Source organism: Pongo abelii, chromosome 18 (assembly GCF_028885655.2).
Source record: "Pongo abelii isolate AG06213 chromosome 18, NHGRI_mPonAbe1-v2.0_pri, whole genome shotgun sequence".
In the NCBI taxonomy this organism is placed as follows: domain Eukaryota; kingdom Metazoa; phylum Chordata; class Mammalia; order Primates; family Hominidae; genus Pongo; species Pongo abelii.
This window is the reverse complement of record NC_072003.2, coordinates 74,285,199-74,312,223: the sequence shown is the minus strand read 5'-3', so window position 1 is coordinate 74,312,223 and position 27,025 is coordinate 74,285,199. Positions and strand designations below refer to the sequence as shown.

At 44.7% G+C, this 27,025-nt stretch overlaps 1 protein-coding gene across 2 annotated transcripts in view; it reads right to left on the bottom strand.

The window, feature by feature from the left end:
* The window catches only part of ZNRF1 (zinc and ring finger 1), a 110,634-nt gene extending 90,130 nt beyond the window's left edge, over positions 1 to 20,504 (bottom strand). The window contains exon 1 of one of the 2 annotated variants that reach the window (XM_002826642.6): positions 19,414 to 20,504. In XM_002826642.6, the coding sequence (XP_002826688.1) occupies positions 19,414 to 19,837 (424 nt within the window). In that variant the 5' untranslated portion in view covers positions 19,838 to 20,504. The remainder of the gene's footprint in view (positions 1 to 19,413) is intronic. The other variant, XM_054534142.2, reaches the window with a different exon arrangement.
* Between the last annotated feature and the right edge of the window lie 6,521 nt (positions 20,505 to 27,025).

Here is a 27,025-nt window from a genome sequence, read left to right as displayed (position 1 = left end):
GCAATCCAGCATGGGCAACAGAGGAAGACCCTGTCTCAAGAAAATAAATAAAAAGCTGTATTTTGTCCAGGCATGGTGACTCATGCCTGTAATCTCAGCACTTTGGGAGGCCAAGGTGAGAAGATCGCTTCAGACTGGGAGTTCGCTATCAGCCTGAGCAACACAGTAGTCTCTACAAAAAAACCCATAGTAGTCTCTACCAAAAAAAAGCTATATTAATATTTTTGTTTGTTTTGTTTTTTGAGACGTCTCACTCTGTCCCCCAGGCTGGAATGCAGTGACACCATCTCAGCTCACTGCAACCTCCGCCTCCTGGGTTCAAGCAGTTATCCTGCCTCAACTTCCTGAGTAGCTGGGATTACAGTCACGCGCCACCATGCCTGGCTAATTTTTATATTTTTAGTAGAGACAGGGTTTCATCATGTTGGCCAGGCTGGTCTCAAACTCCTGACCTCAAATGATCCGCCCGCCTCAACCTCCCAAGTGCTGGGATTACAGGCGTGAGCCACCACGCCTTGCCTTATTAATCTTAGTAAGAGAAGAAAAAGACAGTATAACAAAATTATGAGTGAAATTTTATGACATATGTGCAAAAATCCAAAGGAGAATATTAACATATTAAATCTGGAAATGTATTAAAAAAAATACATCACAACCAAGTAGGATTCATTTCAAGAATATAAGGATAATTTAACATTAGAAAATCTATTAACATAATTCAAATCATTTACAACTGAAAGGAGAAAGACCAGATGATCATCTGAATAAATACAAGGAAAACTGTTGATAAAATTGCTGTTTGTGATAATTTAGCAAAGTAGGAAAAAAAGAGAATAAAGGCAATCTACCAAAAACATATGTGATGCTTCCAAAAGCAGGAAACATTCCCTTTAAAAAAAAGCAGGAGAAAAATAAGGATTCCCATGATCATAGATTCTAATACGGTTTTTACTGGAGGAACTAGCCAGCAATCTTAAAAGAAAGAAAGAAAAGTAACACAAAAGAGGAAACAAAACAGTCATTATTTGCAAAGGGTGTGATTCTCTGAATTTTCTGTCGATATTTCTCATTAAAACTATGAAACCTACAAGAACATAACAAGAAACTCGAAACAATTATAAAAAATTTTAAAAGCTACTATTAACAGTAAGGACCAAAACTATAGGGTAACTAGTGATAAACCTAACAAAAGGAATTCAAGATCTTCAGAAAAATCATAAAGCTTTATCCAGTGACATTAAATATTAACAGCTTACATTACTGAGCACTTACTACCTGCTGGGCACTGTTGTGAGTGATGTGGATATGCTACAAACTCATTTGATTCATGAGTCCTATATGATAGACACTGTTATTATTGTTAGCTTCACTTTAGAGGTAAAGAAATTAAGGCACAGGTTGTTAGGTCACTTGCCCAAGCTTCCAAAACCAAAAATTAGCAACACTGGGATTCACACCAAAGACAGTCTGGTGCCAAGCCTGTGACCTTAACTACTACCCTATACTGTCTCTCCCAAGAGAGGGTGTCCCATTCCTCCAATAAAGGCAACTCTGGCTCAGCTGAGCCAAACTTCCAGAAGCCATTCTTGTGTCATCCTGATGCCGACTTGATTTGAATTATCTAGCCTACAACTGTCTAAGAAGCCCTTCTTTCAACAGATTGGATCCAAGCACCTTGGGAGCAGAGGGTGGCAGTGGATTTATTTCTGTTCACATAAGGATACAGACCAACAATGATTAAAGGAGATCTCAGTCTTAGGCCTAGCCTAAGTGACACCATGTCACTTTTAAGATCACATGGCTCTCCAATTCCCAGGAGCAGATCAATATAGATTTCTTAAACTTGAAAAGTTGTATTTATTAAGATCTTAAGCTGCTTTCCAGACTCAAGAACGTAATGGATGTCAACGATTTGTCTTTCTGATAACCTTTGAGAATTCTGGGAGATGGATATGTAATATTTATTTGTGTAAGTTCTGCAACTTTTCTGTAAGTCTGAAATTATTTCCAAAAATTTTAAATGTAAATAAAATGTTTAAAATTTTCATTTTTATATCTGTAAATCAATTCTATCAGATTCATGGGTAAGCCCAAATTTACAAAAATGGCTTATTGATAAACTCAATTTAATTCTAATTAATATCCTAACAGTTTTTTCTCCTCACAGAAAGTTAACAAAGCTGATTCTAAAATTTATCTGGAAGCACAAAGTGCCAAAAATAGCTAACCAGTTTTTGTTGTTTTTACTGTTGTTGTCTGTAACATACAGAACTGTTTATTCTGTTTGCAATACAAAGACATCAGGAAATGTTATTGTCTGTGCAATATAGTAGGGAAAAAAATGAAACTGCCCATTAGGGTGGGTTTGCCAGATGTCCTGTCATTAAAAAAGAATACCAGCTTTAAACAGAGCAGTTCCTGGTACTCTGTACTTCATTGTGTTGATTCTATCTGGATTCCCTTATTTGTCCCTTAGAAAGATTCAGTTAGCCAACACAGTTTTGCCCTTCCATGTAGCAAGACCTATTACAAAACCATAGTAAATAAAACAGTAGGCTGGCCGCGGTGGCTCACGCCTGTAATCCCAGCACTCTGGGAGGCTGAGGCAGGTGAATCACCTGAGGTCAGGAGTTGGTGACAGACGCCTGTAGTCCCAGCTACTCCGGAGGCTATGGCATGAGAATTGCTTGAACCCGGGAGGCAGACGTTGCAGTCAGTTGAGATCATGCCACTGCACTCCAGCCTGGATGACAGAGGGAGACTCTGTCTCAAAAAATAAAAATAGGCTGGGTGCAGTGGCTCACGCCTGTAATCCCAGCACTTTGGAAGGCCAAGGCAGGCAGATCACTTGAGGTCAGGAGTACGAGACCACCCTGGCCAACATGGTGAGACCATGTCTCTAGTAAAACTACAAAAAATTAGTAGGGTGTGGTGGCGTGTGCCTGTAATCCCAGCTACTCGGGAGGCTGAGGTGGGAGAATTGCTTGAACCCGGGAGGCGGAGGTTGCAGTGAGCCGAGATAACGCCACTGCACTCCAGCCTGGGCGACAGAGTGAGACTCCGTCTCAAAAATAAATAAATAAAAATAAAAATAAAAGAGTATTATTAGCGGCCGAGGGCAGTGGCTCACACCTGCAATCCCAGCACTTTGGGAGGCCGAGGCGGCGGACGGGTCACGAGGTCAGGAAATCAAGACCATCCTGGCTAACACGGTGAAACCCCATCTCTACTAAAAATACAAAAAATTAGCGGGGCATGGTGGCGGGCGCCTGTAGTCCCAGCTACTCGGGAGGCTGAGGCAGGAGAATGGCATGAACCCGGGAGGCGGAGCTTGCAGTGAGAGGAGATCGCGCCATTGCACTGCGGCCTGGGGGACAGAGCGAGACTCCGTCTCAAAAAAAAAAAAAGTATTAGCACAAGGATAGATGACTTTACTACTCCTCAAATGCTGCTGAGAGAGCTGGTTATTCATATATGGAAAAAAATATATATCCCTATCTTGCCCCATTCTAATTTAATCATAGGCTGGGAGCTGTGGCTCACGTCTATTATCCCAGTACTCTGAATTAGTCGGATATGGCGGTGCACACCTGTAGTCCCAGCTACCCAGGAGACTGAGGTGGGAGGACCACCTGAGTCCAGGAGTTTCAGGCTACAGTAAGCGGTGATCGCGCCACTACAGTCCAGCCTGGGCAACAGAGTGAGATCCTGTCTTGAAACTAAATACACAATTTTTTTTTTTTTTAAGACAGAATTTCACTCTTGTTGCCCAGGCTGGAGTGCAATGGCGCAATCTCGGCTCACCACGACCTCCACCTCCCAGGTTCAAACGATTCTCCTGCCTCAGCCTCCTGAGTAGCTGGGATTACAGGTATGTGCCACCACGCCCAGCTAATTTTGTATTTTCAGTAGAGACGAGGTTTGTCCATGTTGATCAGGCTGGTCTCGAACCGCCTCGGCCTCCCAAAGTGCTGGGATTACAGGCGTGAGCTACCTCGCCCAGCCAATAAACTTTTTTTAATTACCCATGGATTAAGGATTTAAATACAAAGGGCAAATTTTTAAAACTTTTAGAAGAAAACATAACATCTTTATGACCTCAGGTAAATAAAATATTTCTTAACACATAAAATGCATAAGCCATAAGAGAAAATACTTGAATATTCAGTTATTTTAAAATTAAGTATCCATAAGAAATCACAAAGAGAATAAAGAGATAAGCCACAAACTGACAGAAGACACATCTACATTACATATGACAACAAAGAATTATTATCCACAGACAAAACAAAAAAAAATTCGTACAAACCAGTAAGAAACAGTTAAATCACCCAATATAAACATGAATCAAAGACATGAACAAGTATTTCACAGAAGAAACACAATGATTAAACATACAATATTAATACATTAATTATAGATAAATATATATTATCAAATATATAAATAACAAATAAAATCACAATATTATACTATTTATACCCACTAGAGCCTGCCAAAAATTAAGGTATGACAATATCAAATTTTGGCAAGGACACAGAACAAGCAAAAATATGTTATTTCAGGAGTGTAAATTGGTATAAGCACATTGGGGATTTACTGGGCAATATTTAATTATGAGTTGAAGATACATACACACACATGCATGCACGCACACACACACATACCCTGTAACCCCACTGTTTCATGACTAAGGATGTACCCTAGAAAAACTCATTCACGTATGCAACAAGACAAAATTTTCAAAAACTAAAAATAACTCTAATATCCACTGATAACAGAATAGACCAATAGATCAATAAATAGATCAATAGAGTATAGCTGTGAAAATAAATGTGCTATAGCAATAAGTAGTAAAATGAATTTGTATACTACCTCCATTTTGAGGTAGTATATATACACACACACACCTCATAATATCTTTCTCCTTCCATGTCTATACAGTTTACATAAAGTTTACAGAAAACAAATGCTGTTTTGGATAGCTACAGGGAGCAAAAGCATGAACATATATGACGGGAAAAACACGAGTGAGGACAGTCGTTCCCTTTGGAGAGGGAAGGAGAAAATGGGAATAGGCCAGGGTACATACAATTATATCTGTAATGTTTTAGTTATTATAATCTGCTTGGTAGGTGAGCATATTATCTTTCTTGAATGCCTAAAATATTTCATTTTTAAAAAATAATTCCAGGCTAGGCACGGCAGCTCACACCTCTAATCCCAGCACTTTGGGAAGCTAAGGCGGGTGGATCATCTGAGGTCAGGAGTTCAAGACCGGCCTGGCCAACACACTGAAACACGGCCTCTACTAAAAATACAAAAAATTAGTCAGGTGTGGTGGCGTGTGCCTGTAATCCCAACTACCCGGGAGGCTGAGGCAGGAGAATTACTTGAACCTGGGAGGCAGAGGTTGCAGTGAGCCAAAACCACACCACTGCCCCCTAGCCTGGGCAATACAGTGAGACTCCGCCTTGAAAAAAAAAAAGTTATAAATAAATAAATAAATAAATAATTCCAAGACACCAGAGTTCCCATTCAGAGTCACACAGCTATCTGAGTTCCTGAAATGTACAAGTGAACCAAAATTGAAATAGCACAAATCTCTGTGACTTTTCCATTTAGTAATCGCAGGACTAAAACTTCAGCGTTCATTACTAAAAGTGAATGGACAGGCCTGGCACGGTGGTTCACGCCTGTAATCCCAGCACTCTGGGAGGTCAAGGTGGGCGGATCACGAGGTCAAGAGATCGAGACCATCCTGACTAACATGGTAAAACCCCATCTCTACTAAAAATACAAAAATTAGCTAGGCATGGTGGCATGCACCTGTAGTCCCAGCTACTCGGGAGGCTGAGGCAGAAGAATCGCTTGAACCCGGGAGGCAGAGGTTGCAGTGAGCTGAGATCACGCCACTGCACTCCAGCCTGGCGACAGAGCGAGACTCCATCTCAAAAAAAAAAAAAAAAAAGTGAATGGACAGAAAAAGTAAGAGTCAGGGCTCCAGGCTGGAACTCATGATAAGACTTACCCTGTGGGCCCTTAAGTAAAGAGACAGAGAAGTAATTCTTACTCCTTTATAAAGGTGATCATCACTTTTCTCTGTGTTCTGAACTCCCTAGGCAAAAGATACTTTATAATTACTTGTATGCCATCATATGAAAGTGTTGAACCTCTACTATATAACATAAGAAAAACTGGTCCTTTCTGAACAGAGGCTCCTAATTGCTTTTTCCTTGTTGGAAGGAGTTAAAAGTCATTGTTGAAGGATATATCTCTAATCCTACAGACCTGATGCCTTCAAGAAAACTCTCTCCCACAATTCTCTCTCTTGATTCCATGCCTGTGCCCTTTATTATGTTTTGCTGGCTCTTATGCATCAAATGCTCACTTCCTGTTTCCCCTTTATTGAGCTCTGGAGACCTGGAACCGGTAACAGGCTTTGAAGAAAAGTACAAAGCCAGGAAAACACAGAAGACAGCCATGACTTTCCAAAGGAAAGCAAATCTTAACACATTTCTAATAACCGTTCAGCCCTTCCCCTGTCTGTAGCTTATGTAAGATAGTGGTTCAGACATGAGTCCCAAGAAACTGTAAATAATGAAGTTGAAAACCGTTAAAACTCAGGCTAGGTTGGCAGAAAAGTTTAAGACAGGCAACTGAGATTTGATATCATAATCCTGGCTTGTTCTAAGCTCTCAGTATCCCTAAACGTTTCCTTTTCACTATCCCACAAGGAGGCTGACTGGGTGGCGTTTCCTCTGGGCGCCACTCTAAATGCTTTAGATCTAAAATCTTAGAAGAGCACAGATGACCCTATATGAATCCATACTCTTTGTAAAGTGTGCCATGATCAGTGCCAAGCACCCAGCTGACCATATGGAAAAGGAGGGCACGGTAAGGAAATTCCTCATGACCTCTAGATTCTCATCATTAGGTCCACAGCCATCCTTTAATCCAGAAAGCTGATGTTCTGCCTATAAATGGCTTTTGGCTCTCTAACCCAAGGCCTCCTTCCATCTCATGATCCTTTTACTCTACAACGGTGTTTTAATTGAAACTCCAGTCTCACTGGTCATGCTACTGCAGCAATTCACTGAGCACAGGCTTCTCTGTTCTATTCTGCTGTCCTGCACTTTGAATTCAGGGCTTGGTGTCAGCATGGAAAGCACCAGCGTTCTGATATGGCAGCCTTTGGTTATGTTCCCCTCAAGGGATTTATCATCCACAACCTACTCAAATCCCTCCCCCAACAGCTACCAAAAATTCCCCTGGTGAGAAATGCTATTATGAGAAGGGGTGGCTGCTTTGTGACTCACACTGTTTCATTAAAAAGATTTTTTTTTCAAACAAATTTTCAGTAGAGGAATCCAAAGGTTTTCCAAAGCCACAGCAAAACAGAACAGCTCATAATACTATTTCTCAAAGGTCTGCCACTTCATAGGAGATTCCTATACCTCAAAAAACTGGAGACATTTAGATTCACTATCCTTTTGTGCTGCCCTTGGCCTCTGGGTTGAGAAAGCAGGTAGGAAATGGATGAATTAAACACAGCCAACATGACTGGGCTCGTCAGATATTAAGATAGACGGCAGCTAGCTTGCAAGTCAGCCCTCATCACAGGTCTTAAGACTTGCTTATAGCTTTCCAGGGCACTGGCTGCAATGGCATGAATGTTTCAGTCATAACCAGAGTTGAGGAAATCTAATAATATAGGATGTACATGGGGATTTAGGGACACTTGTTATAGGAGCAGGCAGAGCTATAAAAAAGCGTCTTTGGCCAGGCATGGTGGCATGTGCCCACAGTCCCAGCTACTCAGGAGGCTAGGGTGGGAGGATGTCTTAAGCCCAGGAGTTCATGTCCAGCCTGGGCAACATAGTGAGACCTTGTCTCTGAAAAAAAGTTTGTTTTTAATTAAAAAATAAAAATTTATTCAAAAAGCTGACTTAAATGCTGTTATACTTTTGATACTAAATGGTGTTACACCATTTAGATCATTTGCACAATCTAAATGGACTAGAACAATATTACAGAAAACTAATTTGTTAGGTTGGAATCCCAAGGGCTCCCTCAAATCCTTGTAGGATTCCCAGAATACTCAGGCAGGCAGCAGGATAAAAGAATCTTAATGGCTCTCTCCAAAAAAGGCACCTTCTCCACAGGGAAAAGGTTATTTAAGATGGAAACAAAATGAAAAGATCTCCAAAAAGCTAAGAAGTATGTGCAAAATGACCACGTCAGATGAGGCCTGTGATCTTGGGTTCTCCTACCTCTGTTCCTGAATCCAGGTTAAAGCTTCTCCCAGCTGGGCATGGTGGCTCACACCTGCAATCCCAGCACTTTGGGAGGCCAAGGTGGGCGGATCACTTGAGGTCAGGAGTTCAAGACCAGCCTGGCCAACTGGCGAAACCCCATCTCTACTAAAAATACAAAATTAGCCGGCTGTGGTGGCACATGCCTGTAATTCCAGCTACTTGGGAGGCTGAAGCAAGAGAATTGCTTGAGCCCAGGAGGCAGAAGATGCAGTGAGTGGAAATCATGCCACTGCACTCCAGCCTGGTGACAGAGCGAGACTCCTCAAAAAAAAAAAAAAAACAACAACAACAACAACAAAAAACAGTACAGTACAGAGGTGACTAATTTCAGAACAACTCTTTATGAAGTATGGATTAATTACTTTTCAGAGGGCTCAAGCTACTACCAACAAGAAAGTTGGAGCACTCCTATGACAAGTCTGATTCACCAAGACCAAGATGAGAGACCATACATACCTAAATACGAGGTGAAATTTCTCCAAAAATTATCCTTCTGAAAGTGGTACTACCAACAGCCAAAGTACTCATAAAATCTCTTGGCATGAAACAATTCATTAAATTCTTTATTTTGAGCAAAATGTTCTCAATATAACACAGATTTATTACTTATTCCCGAGGGGAATACATTACAGTCACTAGTGTTGGCTATCATAAACAAGGCTTTAAAAAGTTTCTTAAAACTGCACTAAAATCAACAACGAAAGAAAAAAGCAACCCAGGCTGGGTGTTGTGGCTCACACCTGTAATCCCTGCTCTTTGGGAGGCTGAGGCGGGTGGATCACCTGAAGCCAGGAGTTCGAGACCAGCCTGGCCAATATGGTGAAATCCCGTCTCTACTAAAAATACAAAAATTAGCAGGGCATGATGGCAGGCGCCTATAATCCCAGCTACTCTGGAGGCTGAGGCAGGAGAATTGCTTGAACCCGGGGGGCGGAGGTTGCAGTGAGCTGAGACTGAACCACTGTACTTCAGCCTGGGCAACAGGGCAAAACTCTGTAACAAAAGAAAAGAAAAGAGGCAACCTGATTCAAACATGGACATATAAATAGATATTTCTCCAAAAAAGATATACAAATGGCCAATAAACACATGAAAAGATGCTCAGCATCACTAATTCATTAGAGAAATGCAAATGAAAACTATGGGATACTACCTCACATCCATTAAGATGGCTACTATTAAAAAAAACAAAACAGAAAATAACAAGTATTGGCAAGGATGTGGAGAAACTGGAAGCCTGTGCACTGTTGGTAGGAATATAAAATGGTGAAGCCGCTGTGGAAAACAGTATGGTAGTTCCTCAAAAAATTAAAAATAGAATCACCAAATGATGGAGCAATTCCTCTTCTGGTATATCCTCAAAAGGACTGAAAACAGGGTCTCGAAGAGATATTAAGAAATTCACATTTCTAACAATGAATTACAGCTATTTACAATAGCTAAAATGTGGAAGCAACCCAAGCGTCCAGCAACAGATGAATGGAAAAGTAAAACGTGGTAGACAGACAATGGAATACGATACAACCTTTAAAAGAAAGGAAATTCTGAAATATGCTACAATGCAGATGAACCTTGAGGACATTATGCTAAGTGAAATAGGACAGCCACAAAAAGACAAATACTGTACGAGTCCACTTACATGCAGTACTTAGAGTACCACTGAACTATACACTTAAAAACGGTTAAGATAGTAAATTTTGTTACATATATTTTATAACAGTTAAAAAAAAAAAACAAAAAACTGGGAGGTGGGGGAGAGGGGAGCCAGCACAGAAGTGCAGATGTTGTGAAGCTCAGAGACACAGACTTATAACACCAAGGATGAAATTTCCTTATGGGTATTTGTGGCTTGGGATAAATTTTACAGAGATGTAGATGTTGTGAAGCTCAGAGACATAGACTTATAACACCAAGGATGAAATTTCCTTATGGGTATTTGTGGCTTGGGATAAATTTTACAGAGATGTAGATGTTGTGAAGCTCAGAGACACAGACTTATAACACCAAGGATGAAATTTCCTTATGGGTATTTGTGGCTTGGGATAAATTTTACAGAGACAGATTTAAAAAGTGGTGAATCATGCTTCTAGAAAATAGTGTTCAATGACCAGAAAGAAAAGTGGCTCTAGGGATGACAAAGATACTGAAATCAAAGATGCACATGAAGAGTTTGAAAATCAGTTTTTCTTTTGATATTCTCACTGAGAGGACAGAGGACCCCTTACACTGAGACATACGAGGAATGTCTTGGTAGGTACTTAGCTGGAACCACAAAGAAAAGATCACCTGCCCCAACCCAGAAATAGGGCTTTGGAAAAAAATGAGTGAAGAGAAGTATATCCTTGCAGCAGCCTTATGGACAAACACCTACATTTATTTGTTTATTCAAGAGAGGAGCTGATGAAAAGGTAAAATCTCCCAGAAGCTAAAATATTCAGAGTCTTAAGGAGTGAGGAAGCACAGATTCTTGGAAAGAATAAGTTAATCGCTCTATAATAAATATATATATTCTCAGCACCTACCATAGGTCCTGGTATACCAGAGGCTATCAACGGAATAAATGAACGTTTTTGTTCAACAGATCATCACACACAAAGAAAAAAAGTCTTATAATTTTAGGTCAGTCAGAGAAAAGGAAAAACAGGTCTTCCAACCTCTTTAAAGCCTAGATTCATCCTAAGCTCTTGACTTGTCTAGCTGCCTGGCTGAAGATGTAGGAAAGAAGGTAACTCAGGAAGCCCTTCTGTAGCACCAGAGCCAAAGAAGAAAAGTCAGGAGGAAGACAAGCACAGAAGGAAAGGCGACACTGACACCATTACCTTCTGTTCAGAGCAACTTCAATTCTCAGACCAAGGCAGACTGGCTTGGGCCTATATGTAGGCAATAATGCTTAGTCCCATGTAAAAGAAAACCATCAAATAGCCAACAATGTTGTTCCTGGTTGAACCTACCCTCTGGGAGCTGTAGAGATTGCTTTGCAAATATCTGACTAGAAATACTGAAAATAAAGGCCAGGCACAGTGGCTTCACACTTATAATCCCAATACTTTGGGAAGCTGAGGTGGAAGGCTCACTTGAGGCCAGGAGTTCAAGACCAGCCTGGGCAACATGGTGAGACCCTTTCTCTACCCAAAAAAAGAAAAAAAAAAAAAAAAGTAAAAAAATTATCTGGGCATGGTAGTATAGCATCTGTAGTCCCAGATACTCCAGAGGCTAAGGCTTGAGAATTGCTTGAGACCAGGAGTTCCAGGCTGCAGTGAGCGTGATCTTGCTATTGCACTCCAGCCCAGGCAACAGAAGAAAAACCTTTCTCTAAAGAAAAATAAGAAGAAAAAGTAAATAAAAAGAAAGCTAATGAATACACCAAAAAAGCATTCAGAGTTTATTTCTCTGTTTGGGGAGAGAAAAACTAAATGCTTGGTGGAGTTGAGTTTCAGATGTAGAAGGTCTTACTTGCTTTCAGGTTCATTTGTTACAAACTTAGATTCTTGGGTCTCCAGCTCTACTGAATGAGTGGGGTCCAGTCTTCTGCACTGTTAACTGCCTCCCTAGAGAATACTGGGCACCTTTAAGTTTAAGAACCCTTTTGAACCATTCACAGAAATCAGGAGAGCTCTTGTCTGTATCTGCCTCCATCTTGTTATAGATTCAAGAGGGCACTATAAATTCTTATCATGCCTCCCCTAACCTGGAATTCACAGGGATCCAGTGAATTATTCCTTCCTCCTTTCTCCCAACAGAGGAAAGCTGTGTGTTCAAGACTAACAATTCTAGGGAGGTCTCAAGGTAAACAGTCTCATCAGTCTAGAAACTATTTCAGCTGCTGCTTTAGGATTAAATTTGGGGTCTGGCATGGTGGCTGACACCTGTAATCCCAGCACTTTGGGAGGCTGACGCAGGAGGATCACTTGAGCCCAGGAGTTTAAGACCAGCCTGGGCAACAAATGGAGACCCCATCTACACAAAATTAAAAATTAGCCAGGTGTAGCGGCATCCGCCTGTAGTCCCAGCTACTCAGGAGGCTGAGGAAGGAGGATCGCTTGAGCCCTACAGGCTGAGGCTGCAGTGAGCCATGATCGTGCCACTGCACTCCAGCCTGAACAGAGCGAGACCCTGTCTTAAAAAAAAAAAAAAAAAGATTAAACTTGGTTATTTGCTTCACACTTCACACTTGAGGGCTGGTCTTCAGGTTATTCACTCATACCCACAACTCATCCTTCATCCATACAGCACATAAAGGACAGAAACCCAACTGCTGGATTCAAGGATAAACCTGTGTTCTAGTGAGAACCTAAGATTCAGAAGTGAAAACTGCTGGGTCTCTAAGAATCCCCTTCTCACACTCAAGACTGAACCCATGGTAATTACTATGAACCATCTGATTCAGACTAGGCCATGAGAAAGCTTGGAAAAGAAACAGACTGAAATTTATATTCACCCATCATCCTAAAAGACTGAGGTGGCCAGGCACAGTAGCTCATGCCTATAATGCCAGCACTCTCGGAGGCCAAGGCCTCCACCCGAGGTCAGGAGTTCGAGACCAGCCTGGCCAACATGGTGAAACCCTGTCTCTACTAAAAATACAAAAATTAGTCAGGCGTGGTGATGCATGCCTGTAATCCCAGCTACTTGGGAGGCTGGGGCAGGCCAAGGAAGTGGCAGGAAGTGGACGTTGCAGTGAGCTCAGATCATGCTACTGCACTCCAGCCTGGGTGAGAGTGAGACTCTGTCTCAATAAATAAATAAACAAACAAACAAACTGACTGAGGTGAAGATTTAGGTTTTGGGCCAACTTCAAGATTCTAGAACCACAACCTTAGTGATCCACTGTCATTAAAAACACCCCTACCTAAGGATGAGTAGGAGCAGAATCAATATCCCATTTAAGTTACCACCACTTCCCTACGAAGTTTTTCTAATTTTGAAGCTGTCAAAATTGAAGCTTAGTTTTATAATTGGGTATACAGCAGTACCCCTTGTCCAAGGCTTCACTTTCCATAGTTTCAGTTACCCGTGGTCAATGGAGGTCTAAAATATTAAGATACCATGATGCACCACCCAACATGCATGGGTCAACAAGCAACTGCATACATGATGGTGGTCCCGTTAAGACTATGTACTGTACCTTTTCTATGTTTAGACACACAAATACTTATAGCTGTATTACAATTGCCAACAGTGTTCAATACAGTCCCATGTTGCACAGGTCTGTAGCCTAGGAGCACTAGGAGCAACATATAATCTAGGTATGTAGCAGGCTATACCACCTAGGTCTGTGTAAGTATACCCTATGATGTTTGCCCAGTGACAAAATCCCTTAATGACCCATTTCTCAGAAAGTATCCCTGTCATTAAGCAATGCATGACTGTACTTTCGAGACAGGGAGAGAGAGAGAGAACACATTCACATAACTTTTATCACAGCATATTGTTATAATTGTTCTATTATTAGTTACTGCTGTTGAGCTTTTATTGTGCCTAATTTATAAATAAAACTTTATCAAAGGTATGTATATAGAGGAAAAGACATAGTAGATATAGGGTTCAGGTGAGGTACTATCCACGGTTTCAGGCATCCACTGGGGGTATTAGAACGAATCCCCTTTGGATAGGGAGGAACTACTATACTCAAATTTCTATGCCCAATAAGCTTGGGGTGAATACCACATATGTAAAATACAAAGCATGTTCCTTTTCCCAAAAGGAACTAGAGCTTGCTTCATTTCTTTGGCTAAGAATGGCCTAAGTATTCCTTGTGACATGACATATTGAGGTGGGTCTTTGTTTAATATCAAAATGTATGTATCCCATAAAGCAAACGCTTTAAGAGCTAAGCCACTGTTTCTTACAACACCATTCGAACCTCAATAAGCAAGAGTTAACTATGACCTTCAAGAAATTACCTTTGCCTCGGGGTAACTTTTGTATTTTAAGAAAATAAGCCCTTATGGTAATAAAGAGCTAAAAATTCTGCTTTTTTAAAAAAGTTTTCATTAACAATAGAACTTTTGCAGGGCAGGAGACCCATCATGCTCTTTGGAGACCACAGAATGCTTTTCCTTCTCCAGAAACCATGTGAAGGCCCATTACTTCTAGCACACCTATGGCAGGGCACAAAGGCTTTCTGATCCACTCCAAGGGAGTTGGCAATTCTCCCCCATTAGCTAACAATAAAAGAAAATTAAATCACTTGAGAACCCTATAGTGGCAGCAAAATAGAGCCCAAGAGATACCTTGCTAGCATGTTCAAAGACTTATTAAAAGCCACGTTGGGCCAGGCGTGGTGGCTTATGCCTATAATCCCAATACCTTGGGATGTTGAGGTGGGAGGATTGCTTAAAGCCTGGAGTTTGAGACCAGCCTAGGCAACATAGTGAGACATCATCTCTACAAAAGATTGTATAAAATTCAGCCAGGTGTGGTGGTGCGCACCTGAGTCCCAGCTACTCTGGAAGCTGAGGTGGGAAGACGGCTTGAGCCCAGGAATTTGAGGCTACAGTGAGCCATGATTGCACCATGGCACTCCAGCCTGGGCGACAGAGCAAGACCCTGTCTCAAAAATAAATAAATAACAAAAACAAAACACAATCACCTTGTATCAGTCTCAGTTGATGGCTTGATGACAATAAAGAACAGTTTAGACTTTTCTGAACATGCATACGTATATATATACACATATGACTAAGAAGGTGAAGTGAAGCCCTCAATGGCCAGCCCTTTTATAGTAGAACCTAGAAAACAGAACTTCTTTCAACATGGTGGATGCTGCATGTTTTGTACTCCACATTTAGAAATCCATATTCTGAGACAAACAGAACTACCCAAAGAGAATGACCAGGCCTCCAGAATAGCACCGAGACAGCCATCAGGAGTTACAGCAAAACCTACATTTTAACGTGGAAATGGACTTACTCTGCTTCTATAAAGCAGCCCTTATCAGCGGCATTATGAGTAAAAGCAGTCCACTAATGCAGGCCAGACTTTAGGACACAGAACCAGATTCTATTTGGGGGCTACAGCTAGCACAGCTGTAAACCTCTCTCCACCCATCAAATTCTGAGACGATTAGGCCTGGCATGGTGGCTCATGCCTGTGGTCCCAGCACTTTGGGAAGCCAAGCTGGGAGGATCATCTGAGCCCAGGAGTCTGAGACTGCAGTGAGCTATGATCTCGCCACTGCACTCCAGCCTGGGTGACAGAATAAGACCCTGTCTCAAAAGAAAAAAAAAAAAATCTGAGGCGATTGAAGGCAGACAACTATAAGAGAGTGCCCCCACAGGAACTCCACCACTCTCCATTTAGAATGTCCTTTGGCTTTCATGCACATTATCTCAGGAGACCCTCACCATGACTCTGAGAGGTAAGCAGGACAGGTGTCTTCCACATTTTACAGATGAATACATTGTGACTGAGGTTAAACGACTCGCTTGCCCAAGGTCACAAGTCATGCAGCTAATCACCTGCCTAACCAGGAGATGAGCCTAGCACTCTGACTTGTAGGCCAGCACAATCTCCAGGACACCACGCAGCTTCGTGATGATTTCAGATAAGAGGCGGAAGAGGGTACAGGTTAAGAGCCCAGGTTCTGGCACCAGCCGACCTGCATTCCGATCCCATCTCCACCACCTCCTAACCGCCTGATCTTGTGTGAGTTCCTTAACCTCCCCCAAACGTGTTTCCTTACCTGTACAATGGGGGTGGGAGAGAACAGTCTTACTTCATGGAGTTATAATGATGATTAAGTGAGATAATGAACATAAAGTACTCAAATTCATGTACTCAAAAAATTTGAGTGGCAGGCACAGTGCAGGACCCATAACAGAGATCAAGGAACACAGTCCTGCTCTCATGGAGCTTAGACTTTAGGCAAACCATACACAGAAAAAAGTAAACAGATAAAATACTTACAAAGTGTGTTAAGAATGATTAAAGTACAGGGCACAGTGGCTCACGCCTGTAATCCCACCCCTTTGGGAGGCCAGGTCAGGCAGATCACCTGAGGTCGGGAGTTTGAGACCAGCCTGATAAACATGGAGAAATCCCATCTCTACCAAAAACAAAATTAGCCCCAAGCTTATTGGGCGTGGTGACATATGCCAGTAATCCCAGCTACTCAGGAGGCTGAGGCAGGAGAATTGCTTGAACCTGGGAGGCAGAGATTGCCATGAGCAGAGGTCGCGCCACTGCACTCCAGCCTGGGCAGCCAGAGCGAAACTCTGTCTCAAAAAAAAGAATGATTAAGGTAACAGGTGAGTGACTGGAGAGAATAACAGGAGGGGCCAATTTTTAAGAGTGGTCTCTAAGCCCTAAGGGATCAGAAAGAGAAATTCGTGTGAAGAATGGAGAGAAAAGCACTCCAGGAATAGGGAATGGCATACGTGGGGGTCACAGCACAGGGAAGTCAGGAACCTAGAGAAGACAAATGTGACTATAGCGCTTCCTCTCCCGGGATTTGGGGGAGCAAGGCTGAAGCTCATGAGGGTGACCACAACTATTTTAAAAACGACAAAGGCTCAAGAGAGGGGATATGTCTTGCCCAAGGTCACAGCTGCTCAGAGGAGTAGCTGGGACCAGGGCCCTTCAGTATTCTACCTCCAGACTCAGCCTAAGCCCCCGTTCTCTGAGAAGGCCTTGTATACACTGAACTCCCTCATGTATTTCACTGACAACTGTTTCCTGTGCCCATGAAGAGTTGCAAGAGCACCCTGAAAACACAAGCAAACGTATCATATCAACTTCCAGGCATCTAATCAATTGCGCACCAAAATCGTTACCCTTCCAATCTTCCAACACAAGAGCAAAAGCTGCTTAGACCTTACTCAAAGGCTCCAAAGCAGAAACAAGTTTTGCTTCTTGCAGCAATGAGCAACAGAGGAAACAGATGTCCTGGAAGATCCCATGGTCTGTTTCAGGTGAGATGGAACCAATGCTGCACACGAAGGTTCATCTCAAATGAAATGCACAGGAAAAGCCAATTACTTTATGTGACTAAAAGAATAAATCCCTAAAGCAGTGGTTCTCAACCAGAGTGATACCACCCACACCCCAGAGTGCGTTTGGGAGTTCTTGGGGACATTTTGGGGTGACACACTGAACTGCTGGATGCTATCAGCATTTAGTAGGTATGCTCAATGTCTTGCAGAAGGACATGATGGTCCTACACAGTAAGGAATGGATTACCTACAAATTAATAGCAGCCTCCCATACACACTTTTGACACCCTTCCCTAAAGGATTAATATGCTCCAACTTTCCTGTCCCCACAGTTCAGTGGCTCTCCCTACCCTCACCATAACCAGATGAAAAAAATAAGGTTTCACAGCTTAGGAGTGAAATTCTGGAATCCAATTACAAGCTCATAACTGTAGCATGGAACCTGGTAGTAGCACAATAAATTAATTTTTAGTAAGAGACTTAAGAAATTTTAGCAAAAAAAGCACTCCCTTTCTTCCTCCCTACATATCTCATATGTTTTTCAACACAAAAAATTCTGTGATTTTAGAGAAACTTCTTACAGTACTTTTAAGTTCAAAACCAGATGCTCATTACAGTTCTTTTAAACACCAAACCAGTCATCTCAAAAATATGGCTACCTCTCTGGACTAAATTTCATAGGAAAGATTATTAATTTCAAAATGCCTAATTTTGATCAAATGCCTGAAAGAGCCAAAGGCAATCATGTCTTGCATCTCACTCAGGGCAGAGTTCGATGAGGTCAGAAAAGCTCCAGTGATATCCGGAGGTCTGTTCAGAGATTAAAATATCATCCTAACAATTCACAAGCTACTTCTAAGTGTTACCCTAAATTAGTCACTAATCGTTTCTCCCCCAACACTATTTCACAAATTAAAGTTTACAGAATTGACAAAAAACCAAACCAAATGAAAACAAACCCCAGGCTATTTGCACGGGGGGAAAAAAGAGATACCCCAAAAGTCAACCCTATTTCACAGTAGTTAAAACAGTGATCCAACAGATATTACCCTCCATAAAGTACCCTAAAGGCAGGAGCAATCTTTCCCCTACACAATATCTAAACTTTCCCAACTCACTCAAAAGAATCTTAAGATGTAACTTCTTCACTCAACTTGCCAATTAGCAAATAGCGGCCCCACATCCCTTTTGGCCAATTTTCTAGATGCCTGACCTAGCAGACAGACCTGTTTTCCTCCTGCCAGGCCTTTTTTGCCCTCCCCGTACGAGCCTGGGAAATCCCCCTCCAACCTTTTGCTGGCCTGTCACCAGAATTTCATAAAATGAATTCATCCAGATTCTCTGAATCCTCCTTTTCCCCAGTCATGTGCCAACAGTCAGGCAATAATGCCCCACCTTGACAGGCTCCCTATTACAAAAAGATGCAGATTCACGGGAAGACCAAGCACTTAGCATGGAGCAGAAGAAAAAAAGATGGAGGGAGGCGAGAGTCGTGGAGCCAAGCCTGCTGCATGCAGTACGGGTGACCACAGCCCTGGTCCTGCCAAGCCCCCGCGAGACTCGCCGGCTGGGCCCTCCGTACAGCAGCCACACCTGTCTATGCCAGCCGCCTGCCAGCTGCTCCATTTTAAATATTTCAAACAGATCTCCAGCAGGGTGGCAACACTGGGCACCTCTCTCTCCCAGCAAGAGTGAGAGCCCTAATCCAGGCATCACTTGCCCCTAATTTTATTTCATTTTCACACTCTCTGTTTAGGAGACACTGCTTGCTCCAACTGGCTCTGTCTCTCAGTTACCGGTGAGGCAGGCACAGTGCTGCAGTGGCAGAATGGAAGCACCCAGGCTGACTTGCTCTCAGCCAGACACGACCTCTTCTCTGAGGAGGGTGATGCCAATAAATGGAACTCCAATAGGTAGGCTTCGCTCTGCCCTTCCACAAGTGAACACACGCCGTGAGTCCCTAAATCGCCAGGCTCCGCAGCGTCGCAGAAAGCCTAGTTTCCAGACGGTAGGTATCCCATTCATCCCTTGGCATCGGGAACCAAAGGGAATGCAGACAGATCCCGGTCGTGCACTACATTCCCAAACCTTGGCACGCACGCGAAGGCTTGGGGCGCCCCGGCGCGCCCTCCCTCCCAGGCCTCCACCACCCGCGGACTCACCACTGTGCGAGCTGAACCACCTGGGTGCGATGTGCAGAGGTAGAGCATCCGCCAGCGAGGCTCGGGAGCCCAGGTACAGCATCCCGTCTCTATGGTGACCGCCACCCGTCTCCTGGTAACCATTGCCATGGGCATAGGTGGAGTCGGACGCGGACCCTCCGCCGCCGGGCGCCCTCTCGGAGTCGCCGGTGCCCCGGGAAGCGGGGGTGTAGAGGCCAAAGGGCACCCCCCCGGCCGTGCTGGGGTCCATGCCCATGCCTGCCACCGAGCTGACCGAGCGGCTGCGCAGCCCCATGGCCCCGCCGCCCGTCCGGTAGTGCCCGAAATGGGGCGCCCCTCCCGGCGGCGGCACGGCGCTGTCATCGGTGGAGACCCCCGGGAAGGGGCCCCGGGAGCGGGCCGCCGTGCTCTGCTTGCCCCCCATGCTCGCCCGGGCCCCGATGGGGCGGGAAGCTGGAGGCCGAGACCCTCCCCCACTTCTCAGCAGCGGGGGGAGGGCTGGGCGAGCATAAAGGGGGAGGGAGTCAAAAAGGAGAGCCGGAGGGAGAAAAAGAAAAAAAGCAAAAGGAAAAAAGGAAAAAACCCGCGGGGCGGAAGAGGCAGGCGGACGGGCGGGCGGGGATCCCAAACTCAGAATTTCAAACGATCCAAGCCAAACGCATGTTTCCCCTCAAGGTCCAAAGAGGCGCAGTCCGGCGCGGGCTCCGCGCGCCACAGGCCGCCCCCGGGCTCCGAAAGCCGGGGGAGCCGCAGGGAAGGAGGGAGGGAGGCGGCGGCGAGCGGCGGCGAGCGGCGGGCGGGCGCGGGGAGGCGCCGGAGGAGGCCGCCCGCCCCGCGGGAGGAGGCGGAGGAGGGCCGGGGGCGCCGGGCGCTTCCCCCGCCTCAGGACGCCGCGACCATGGACGGCGGCCCGGACCCCTCCAGGCCTCGGGCGGGCCGCGGCGCTGGGCGGCCAGGCTCAGCTCGGGAAGCCGCGGTCGCGTCGCGTCGCGCTCTCGCTTCAGCCGCCGCCGGCCCCGCCAGCCGCGCCGCCCCGCTCCGCTCGGTCCCCGGCTACGCTAGCCGGCGCTCCTCGCCGCCGTGGAGACAATGGAAGGCGGCAGAGCGCAGGCGCGGCCCGCGCCCCCTCCCCCTCCCCCCGCCGGGTTAACCCTTTCGCGGCCCCTGCGGCGCCCGGGCCGCTGACGCCCCAGCAGTCCCCACCCACCGCCTGCCCCCGGCGGGCCTGTGACCTGGGCGGCCTGACCACTGGGTGTTAGCCGCAGAAACCAGATGTCTTTGAAAAGCAAACACTTCTTAAGTCCCCGAAAGTGGCAAATTATTCAGGGGGAACCAAGGAAGGGGGAGGGGCAGCAATGGTTCGAGGGGGTGGGAAGGAAACACCGGGAAGAAGGAGATTTACTTCTTAACGTCTACCTGGCTCTGAGGGTCACCGGTCGAGCTCCCCTCCTGGCACAAATTTGCCCCCACAGCACCCTCTGGTGGACGTGATGTCCATTCTTTCGGGGGTTCCCCATCCAAGCACACCCCCCCCCCCACGTCCGGAATCTCAACATTTGGCGGGGTTTAGTTATTTGGGGGTAAACAGCGCCATGGGGACACTTGTGAATCCGGCGTTTTGCTGACACTAGATCATAACTTCCTATTTTGGGCTTAAGCAAATGAGTAGATTCCTTAGCTAAAATGTAATTTTCAGAATGAATAGATGTACCGTAAAAAGTGAATAGATATGGGTATGGAAATAGAACAACGCAGCTAAAAGTGATTATAGAAACCTTCTGTCCAAGGCTGGAGCCCTGTTTTGTTTACCATGTGCTGTGTATCGGCCCTCACCACGGGCCAAGGACACGGTGGGTACTCAATAGGTGTATTGTTGACCAAGCCTGAATCATTTTGCAAGGGAGTGTTCCTTTGCTACCTCAGTCCGTCTTTCTCCTATATTCACATTGATTCATTGAACAACTGTTGTTTTGTTTTGTTTTGTTTTGTTTTTGTTTTTGAGACGTAATCTCACTCTGTCACCCAGGCTGGAGTGGAGTGGCGTAATCTCGGCTCACCACAACCTCCACCTCCCGGGTTCAAGTGATTCTCCTGCCTCAGCCTCCCGAGTAGCTGGGATTACAGGCGCGTGCCACACTGCATCCGGCTAATTTTTTGTATTTTTAGTAGAGATGGGGTTTCACCATATTGGCCAGGTTGGTCTTGAACTCCTGACCTCAGGTAATCCACCTGCCTTGGCCTCCCAAAGTGTTAGGATTACAGGCATGAGCCACCGTGCCCGCCCTGTTTTTCTTTTTCTTTTTTTTTTCCGAGAAGGAGCCTTGCTCTGTCTCCCAGGCTGGACGACCTCCGCCTTCCAGGTTCAAGCGATTCTTCTGCCTCAGCCTCCCGAGCAAAAGTCTGTTAAAAATTTGAAAATCAGGCCCGGCATGGTGGCTCATGCTTGTAATTCCAGCACTATGGGAGGCTGGGGGTCGGGGGGGGGTGGGGGGAGATTGGGGAGGGGATCACCTGAGGTTAGGAGTTTGAGACCAGCCTGACCAATATGGTGAAACCCCATTTCTACTAAAAAAAATGAAAATAAAAAATAAATAAATTAGCCAGGTGTGGTAGTTCATGCCTGTGATCCCAGCTACTTGGGTAGCTGAGGCAGGAGAATGGCTTGAACCCGTGAGACAGAGGTTGCAATGGGCTGAGATCGCGTCACTGCACTCAAGACTGGGCAACAGAACGAGACTGTCTCAAAATATACATATGATATATATATATGTGTACATACATACATATATAGTAGAGATGGGAGTTTCCCCATGTTGCCCAGGCTGGAACTCCTGGCCTCAAGCAGTCCTCCCACTTCGGCCTCACAAAGTGCTGGGATTACATCATGAGCCACTGTGACTGCTGAACAACTGCTAGGTGCTGGCTGTGAGTATCACACAGTCCCTGGCTTAACTGACTTCCACCTATTAAATGACCCGAGATACTTCCAAACTGGGGGACCAAAAGAGGATGTAGAGAAATATTAAAAGAAAACCAAAAAGAGCAAGGCTAGCCTGTCACAGATATTGATTGTTCCAGTGTGACCAGCCTGGAAACAGGAGGAAAGCTATTTGCAAGCATGAAATACCTGGAGGTGAGCAAACAGCCCTGTAGAAGTAAGAATTTTTGCAAGAGAAATAAAAATAGGAAGAAACAAAATGTGCCAACATCTAATAAATTATCTGTAGGTGCCTATATGATTATGTGTATACCTAAAGAGGAAAAACAAGAAAGCTTAAATTTAATTCCATTTCCTCCTAGAAGAAAGACTATGGTATCAGAAGAGTGGTTCAGTACTACACTAAAAAAAAAAAAAAAAGGTATTAGACCCCTTGGAAGATCCCTATTAGATAAATACATGATACCCATTGTAACTATCCAAATAGCTTTTGATTTATCCATTCACTGAACAGTTTTTTAGTGTATTTAATACAATATTTAGTATGTAATAAATTCCAGGCACTGTAGTAGGTTCTGGTATACAGTGCTGAACCAGAACCAGACAGATGGAGTCCCTGTTCTCATAGAACTTCAGAAGAAACACTTCCCACTGACTTGAATGGCTATAATCAAAGAGAAGGGCAATAGTAAGTACTGATGAGAGGTGGAGAAATTGGAACCCTTGTACCTTGCTGGTGGAAATGTAAAATGGTGCAGCTGCTTTGGAAAACAGCCTGACAGTTCCTCAAAAAGATTAAATGTGGAGTTACATGACCCAGCAATTCCGCTCCTACCTAGGTATAGTTCCAAGAGAAAGCAAAACATATGTCTGCAGAAAAATGTGTATGTAAATGTTCATAGCAGCATTATTCAAAAGAGCTAAAAAGTGGAAACAACCCAAATGCTCATCAACTGATGAAGAGGTAAACCAAATGTGGTATCTATACAATGAAATATTATTCAGCCATAAAAAGGAATAAAGTACTGATTCATATTACAACATGGATGAATCTTGTAAAAGCATATTAACTAAAAGAAGCCAGCCATAAAAGACTATGTATTGTATGATTTCATGTATATGAAATGTCCAGAATAGGCAAATCCATTGAGACAGAAAGATTAGTGGTTGCCATGGCCTGGGGGAAGGGGAGAATGGAAAATGATTAATAATAAGTTTCTTTCTGTTTTTTTCTTTTTTTCCTTTTTTTTTTTTTTGAGACGGAGTCTTGCTCTCTTACCCAAGCTGGGGCACAGTGGCATGATCTTGGCTCACTGCAACCTCTACGTCCACCTCCCAGGTTCAAGTGATTCTTCTGCCTCAGCCTCCCAAGTAGCTGGGATTACAGGCATGCGCCACCATGCCACGCTAATTTTTTTTTTTTTTTTTTGAGATGGTGTCTTGATCTGTTCTCGCCCAGGCTGGAGTGCAGTGGTGCAATCTCAGTTCACTGCAACCTCCGCCTCCCGGGTTCAAGCGATTCTCCAGCCTCAGCCTCCTGAGTGGTTGGGATTACAGGCGTGCGCCACCACACTCGGCTAATTTTTGTATTTTTAGTAGAGATGGGGTTTCACCATGTTTGGTCAGGCTGGTATCAAATTCCTGACCTCGTGATCCATCCGCCTTGGCCTCCCAAAGTGCTGGGATTACAGGTGTGAGCCACCGTGCCTGGCCGCTAATTATTTTTTGAGACAAGTTTTGCTCTGTCGCCCAGGCTGGAGTGCATTGGTATGAACTTGGCTCACTGCAACCTCCACCTCATGGGTTCAAGTGATTCTCCTGCCTCAGCCTCCCTAGTAGCTCGGATAACAGGCACGTGCCGTCATGCCCAGCTAATTTTTGTATTTTTAGTAGAGACGGGGTTTCACCATGTTGGCCAGGCTGGTCTTGAACTCCTGACCTCAGATGATCCACCTGCCTCGGCCTTCCAGAGTGGCTGGGATTACAGGCTTGAGCCACTGCACCCAGCCTCTTTCTGTTATTTATTTGTTATTTATTATTTTTTAATTGTTGTGGTTACAAAGTAGGTGTCTTTCTGTTTTATGCATTTATTTATTTAGAGACAGAGTCTCACTCTGTCACCCAGGCTGGAGTGCAGTGGTATGATCTCAGCTCACTGCAACCTCTGCCTCCGGGTTCAAACAATTCTCACGCCTCAGCCTCCTGAGTAGCTGGGATTACAGGTGTGTGCCACTATGCCTAGCTAATTTTTTTTTTCTTTTTTGTAGAGATGAGGTTTCGCGTGTTGGCCAGGCTGGTCTTGAACTCCTGGCCTCAAGCGATCCACCTGCCTTGGCCTCTCAAAGTGCTGGGATTACAGACATGAGCCACCACACCTGGCCTAGTTTTTTAAAATCACATTTTTTTGTAATTGAATGGATTTCTTTTTGAAGTGATGAAAATGTTTGGGAATTGGGTAATGGTGATGCTTGCACAGACTTGTGGATATACTAAGAACTGCTGAATTATACACTTAGAAGGGTGAATTTTATGGCATCTGAATTACACTACCATACAATATAGATCAATAAGTATTGGTGGGGCGTGGTGGCTTAAGCCTGTAATCCCAGCACTTAGGTAGGCTGAGGCGGGTGGATCACTTGAGGTCAGGAGTTCGAGACCAGCCTGGCCAACATGGTGAAACCCCCTCTCTACTAAAAATACAAAAATTAGCCAGGCGTGGTTGTGCACGCATGTAATCTCAGCTACTCAGGAGGCAGAGGCAGGAAAATCGCTTGAACCAGAGAGGCAGAGGTTGCAGTGAGCCGAAAGCACACCACTGCACTCCTGCCTGGGCAACAGAGTGAAACTCTGTCTTTAAAAAAAAAAAAAAAAAGTATTGAAGCAGGCAATGACAATACAGTATGACAGGTAAGCCTAGAATGGTGCCTGACATGTACTAGGCACTCAATAAATATTGTTGAATTAATGAATGAATGAATGACTCAGTGGTATGAGAGAGAAAGAGTATGGTGCTGAAAGAAAGGCAAGAGACAGGAATAGACCATTCCAAGCTGATGCCTGAAAGGTGAGTTGGAGATTAGCCAGGCAAGGAGGCAGAGCAGGGAAAAAAACTGTGTTTCAGGAAGAGAATACTGTTCCAGGCAAAGGGAACAGCCCAGATGTGAGAGAACATGGCGTATTCAAGGAACTGAAAGAGGCTATCGTGCTGCAATGCAAGGGGGTGAGAGCCAAAGATGAATCTGTTCCTCAGGGGCAGGCAAGAGGGTCCTGTGAGCCATGGCAAGGAGCGTGGACCCCATCCCAAGGGCATGGGGAGCTGGAAAGCCTTTATCAGCATCATTAGATGCTGTCTATCTAGCACCAACATCATTGGTGCAATCATTAGCACCAATAGGAATAGCCTCCCAGCACTTTGGGAGGTCGAGGCAGACAGATTGCTTGAGCCCAAGAGTTCAAGACCAGCTTGGGCAACAGCAAGACCCTGTTCTATAAACAATACAAAAATTAGCCAAGTGTGTTGGCACGTGCCTGTGGTCCCAGCTACTTCGGATGCTGAGGTGGGAGGATCGCCTGAGCCTAGGAAGATTGAGGCTGCAGAAAGCCGTTATCTCAAAAATAAAAAAAAGGAAAAAATAAATTTTGATAGATGATAGACAAAACATACTACGTGCACATTAATGGTTATGTAGCTAGTAAGAGCAGAGCTGGGCTTTTTTTTTTTTCTGAGATGGAGTTTCGCTCTGTTGCCCAGGCTTGAGTGCAGTGGCACCATCTCAGCTCACTGCAAACTCCACCTCCCGGGTTCACGCCATTCTCCTGACTCAGCCTCCAGAGTAGCTAGGACTACAGGCGCCCGCCACCACGCCCGGCTAATTTTTTGTATTTTTAGTAGAGACGGGGTTTCACCGTGTCAGCCAGGATGGTCTCGATCTCCTGACCTCGTGATCCGCCCACCTCGGCCTCCCAAAGTGCTGGGATTACAGGCGTGAGCCACCATGCCAGGCCAGTGCTGGGCTCTTAAGTTTTACAGTGAACATGCTCATCAAGGAATTTTTTTTTTTTTCTTCAGAACAGGGTCTTACTCTGTCACCCAGCTTGAAGTGCAGTGGTGCACTCTGGGCTTAATGCAACCTCTGCCTCCCAGGCTAAAGGGATCCTACCACCTCACCCTCCTGAGTAGGACCACACGTGTGTGTGCCACCATGCCTGGCTAAGTTTTGTATTTTTTTAGAGACAGGGTTTTGCCATGTTGCCCAGACTGGTCTTGAACTCCTGGGTTCAAGCAATCCTCCTGTCTCAGCCTCTCAAAGTTTTGGGATTACAGGTGTGAGCCACTGCACCCAGCCAAGGAATTCTTCAAATGACAATTTTGTTTTCTCTGTATACTTTCCAAAGGGGTGAAGAAAAAGACTACATCTACTTAACAGCTGTATTTCTTTTTGTGAATTAATTATTTGGCCTTAAGGTTTACATTCCAGTGTGCTGATTATTATAAGTCACCTCTCTCATAGCTGGCACCACTGAACAGCTGAGATCTTGCACTGCAAAGGTGAAGCCCCTGCTCTGTGGAATGTGATTGCACTCAGCTTAGGTGCCCTGTGGGACCCCGAATGGTAGCCTGTCTCACAAAATGTCCTATTATGGCTGGGTGCAGCGGCTCATGCCTGTAAT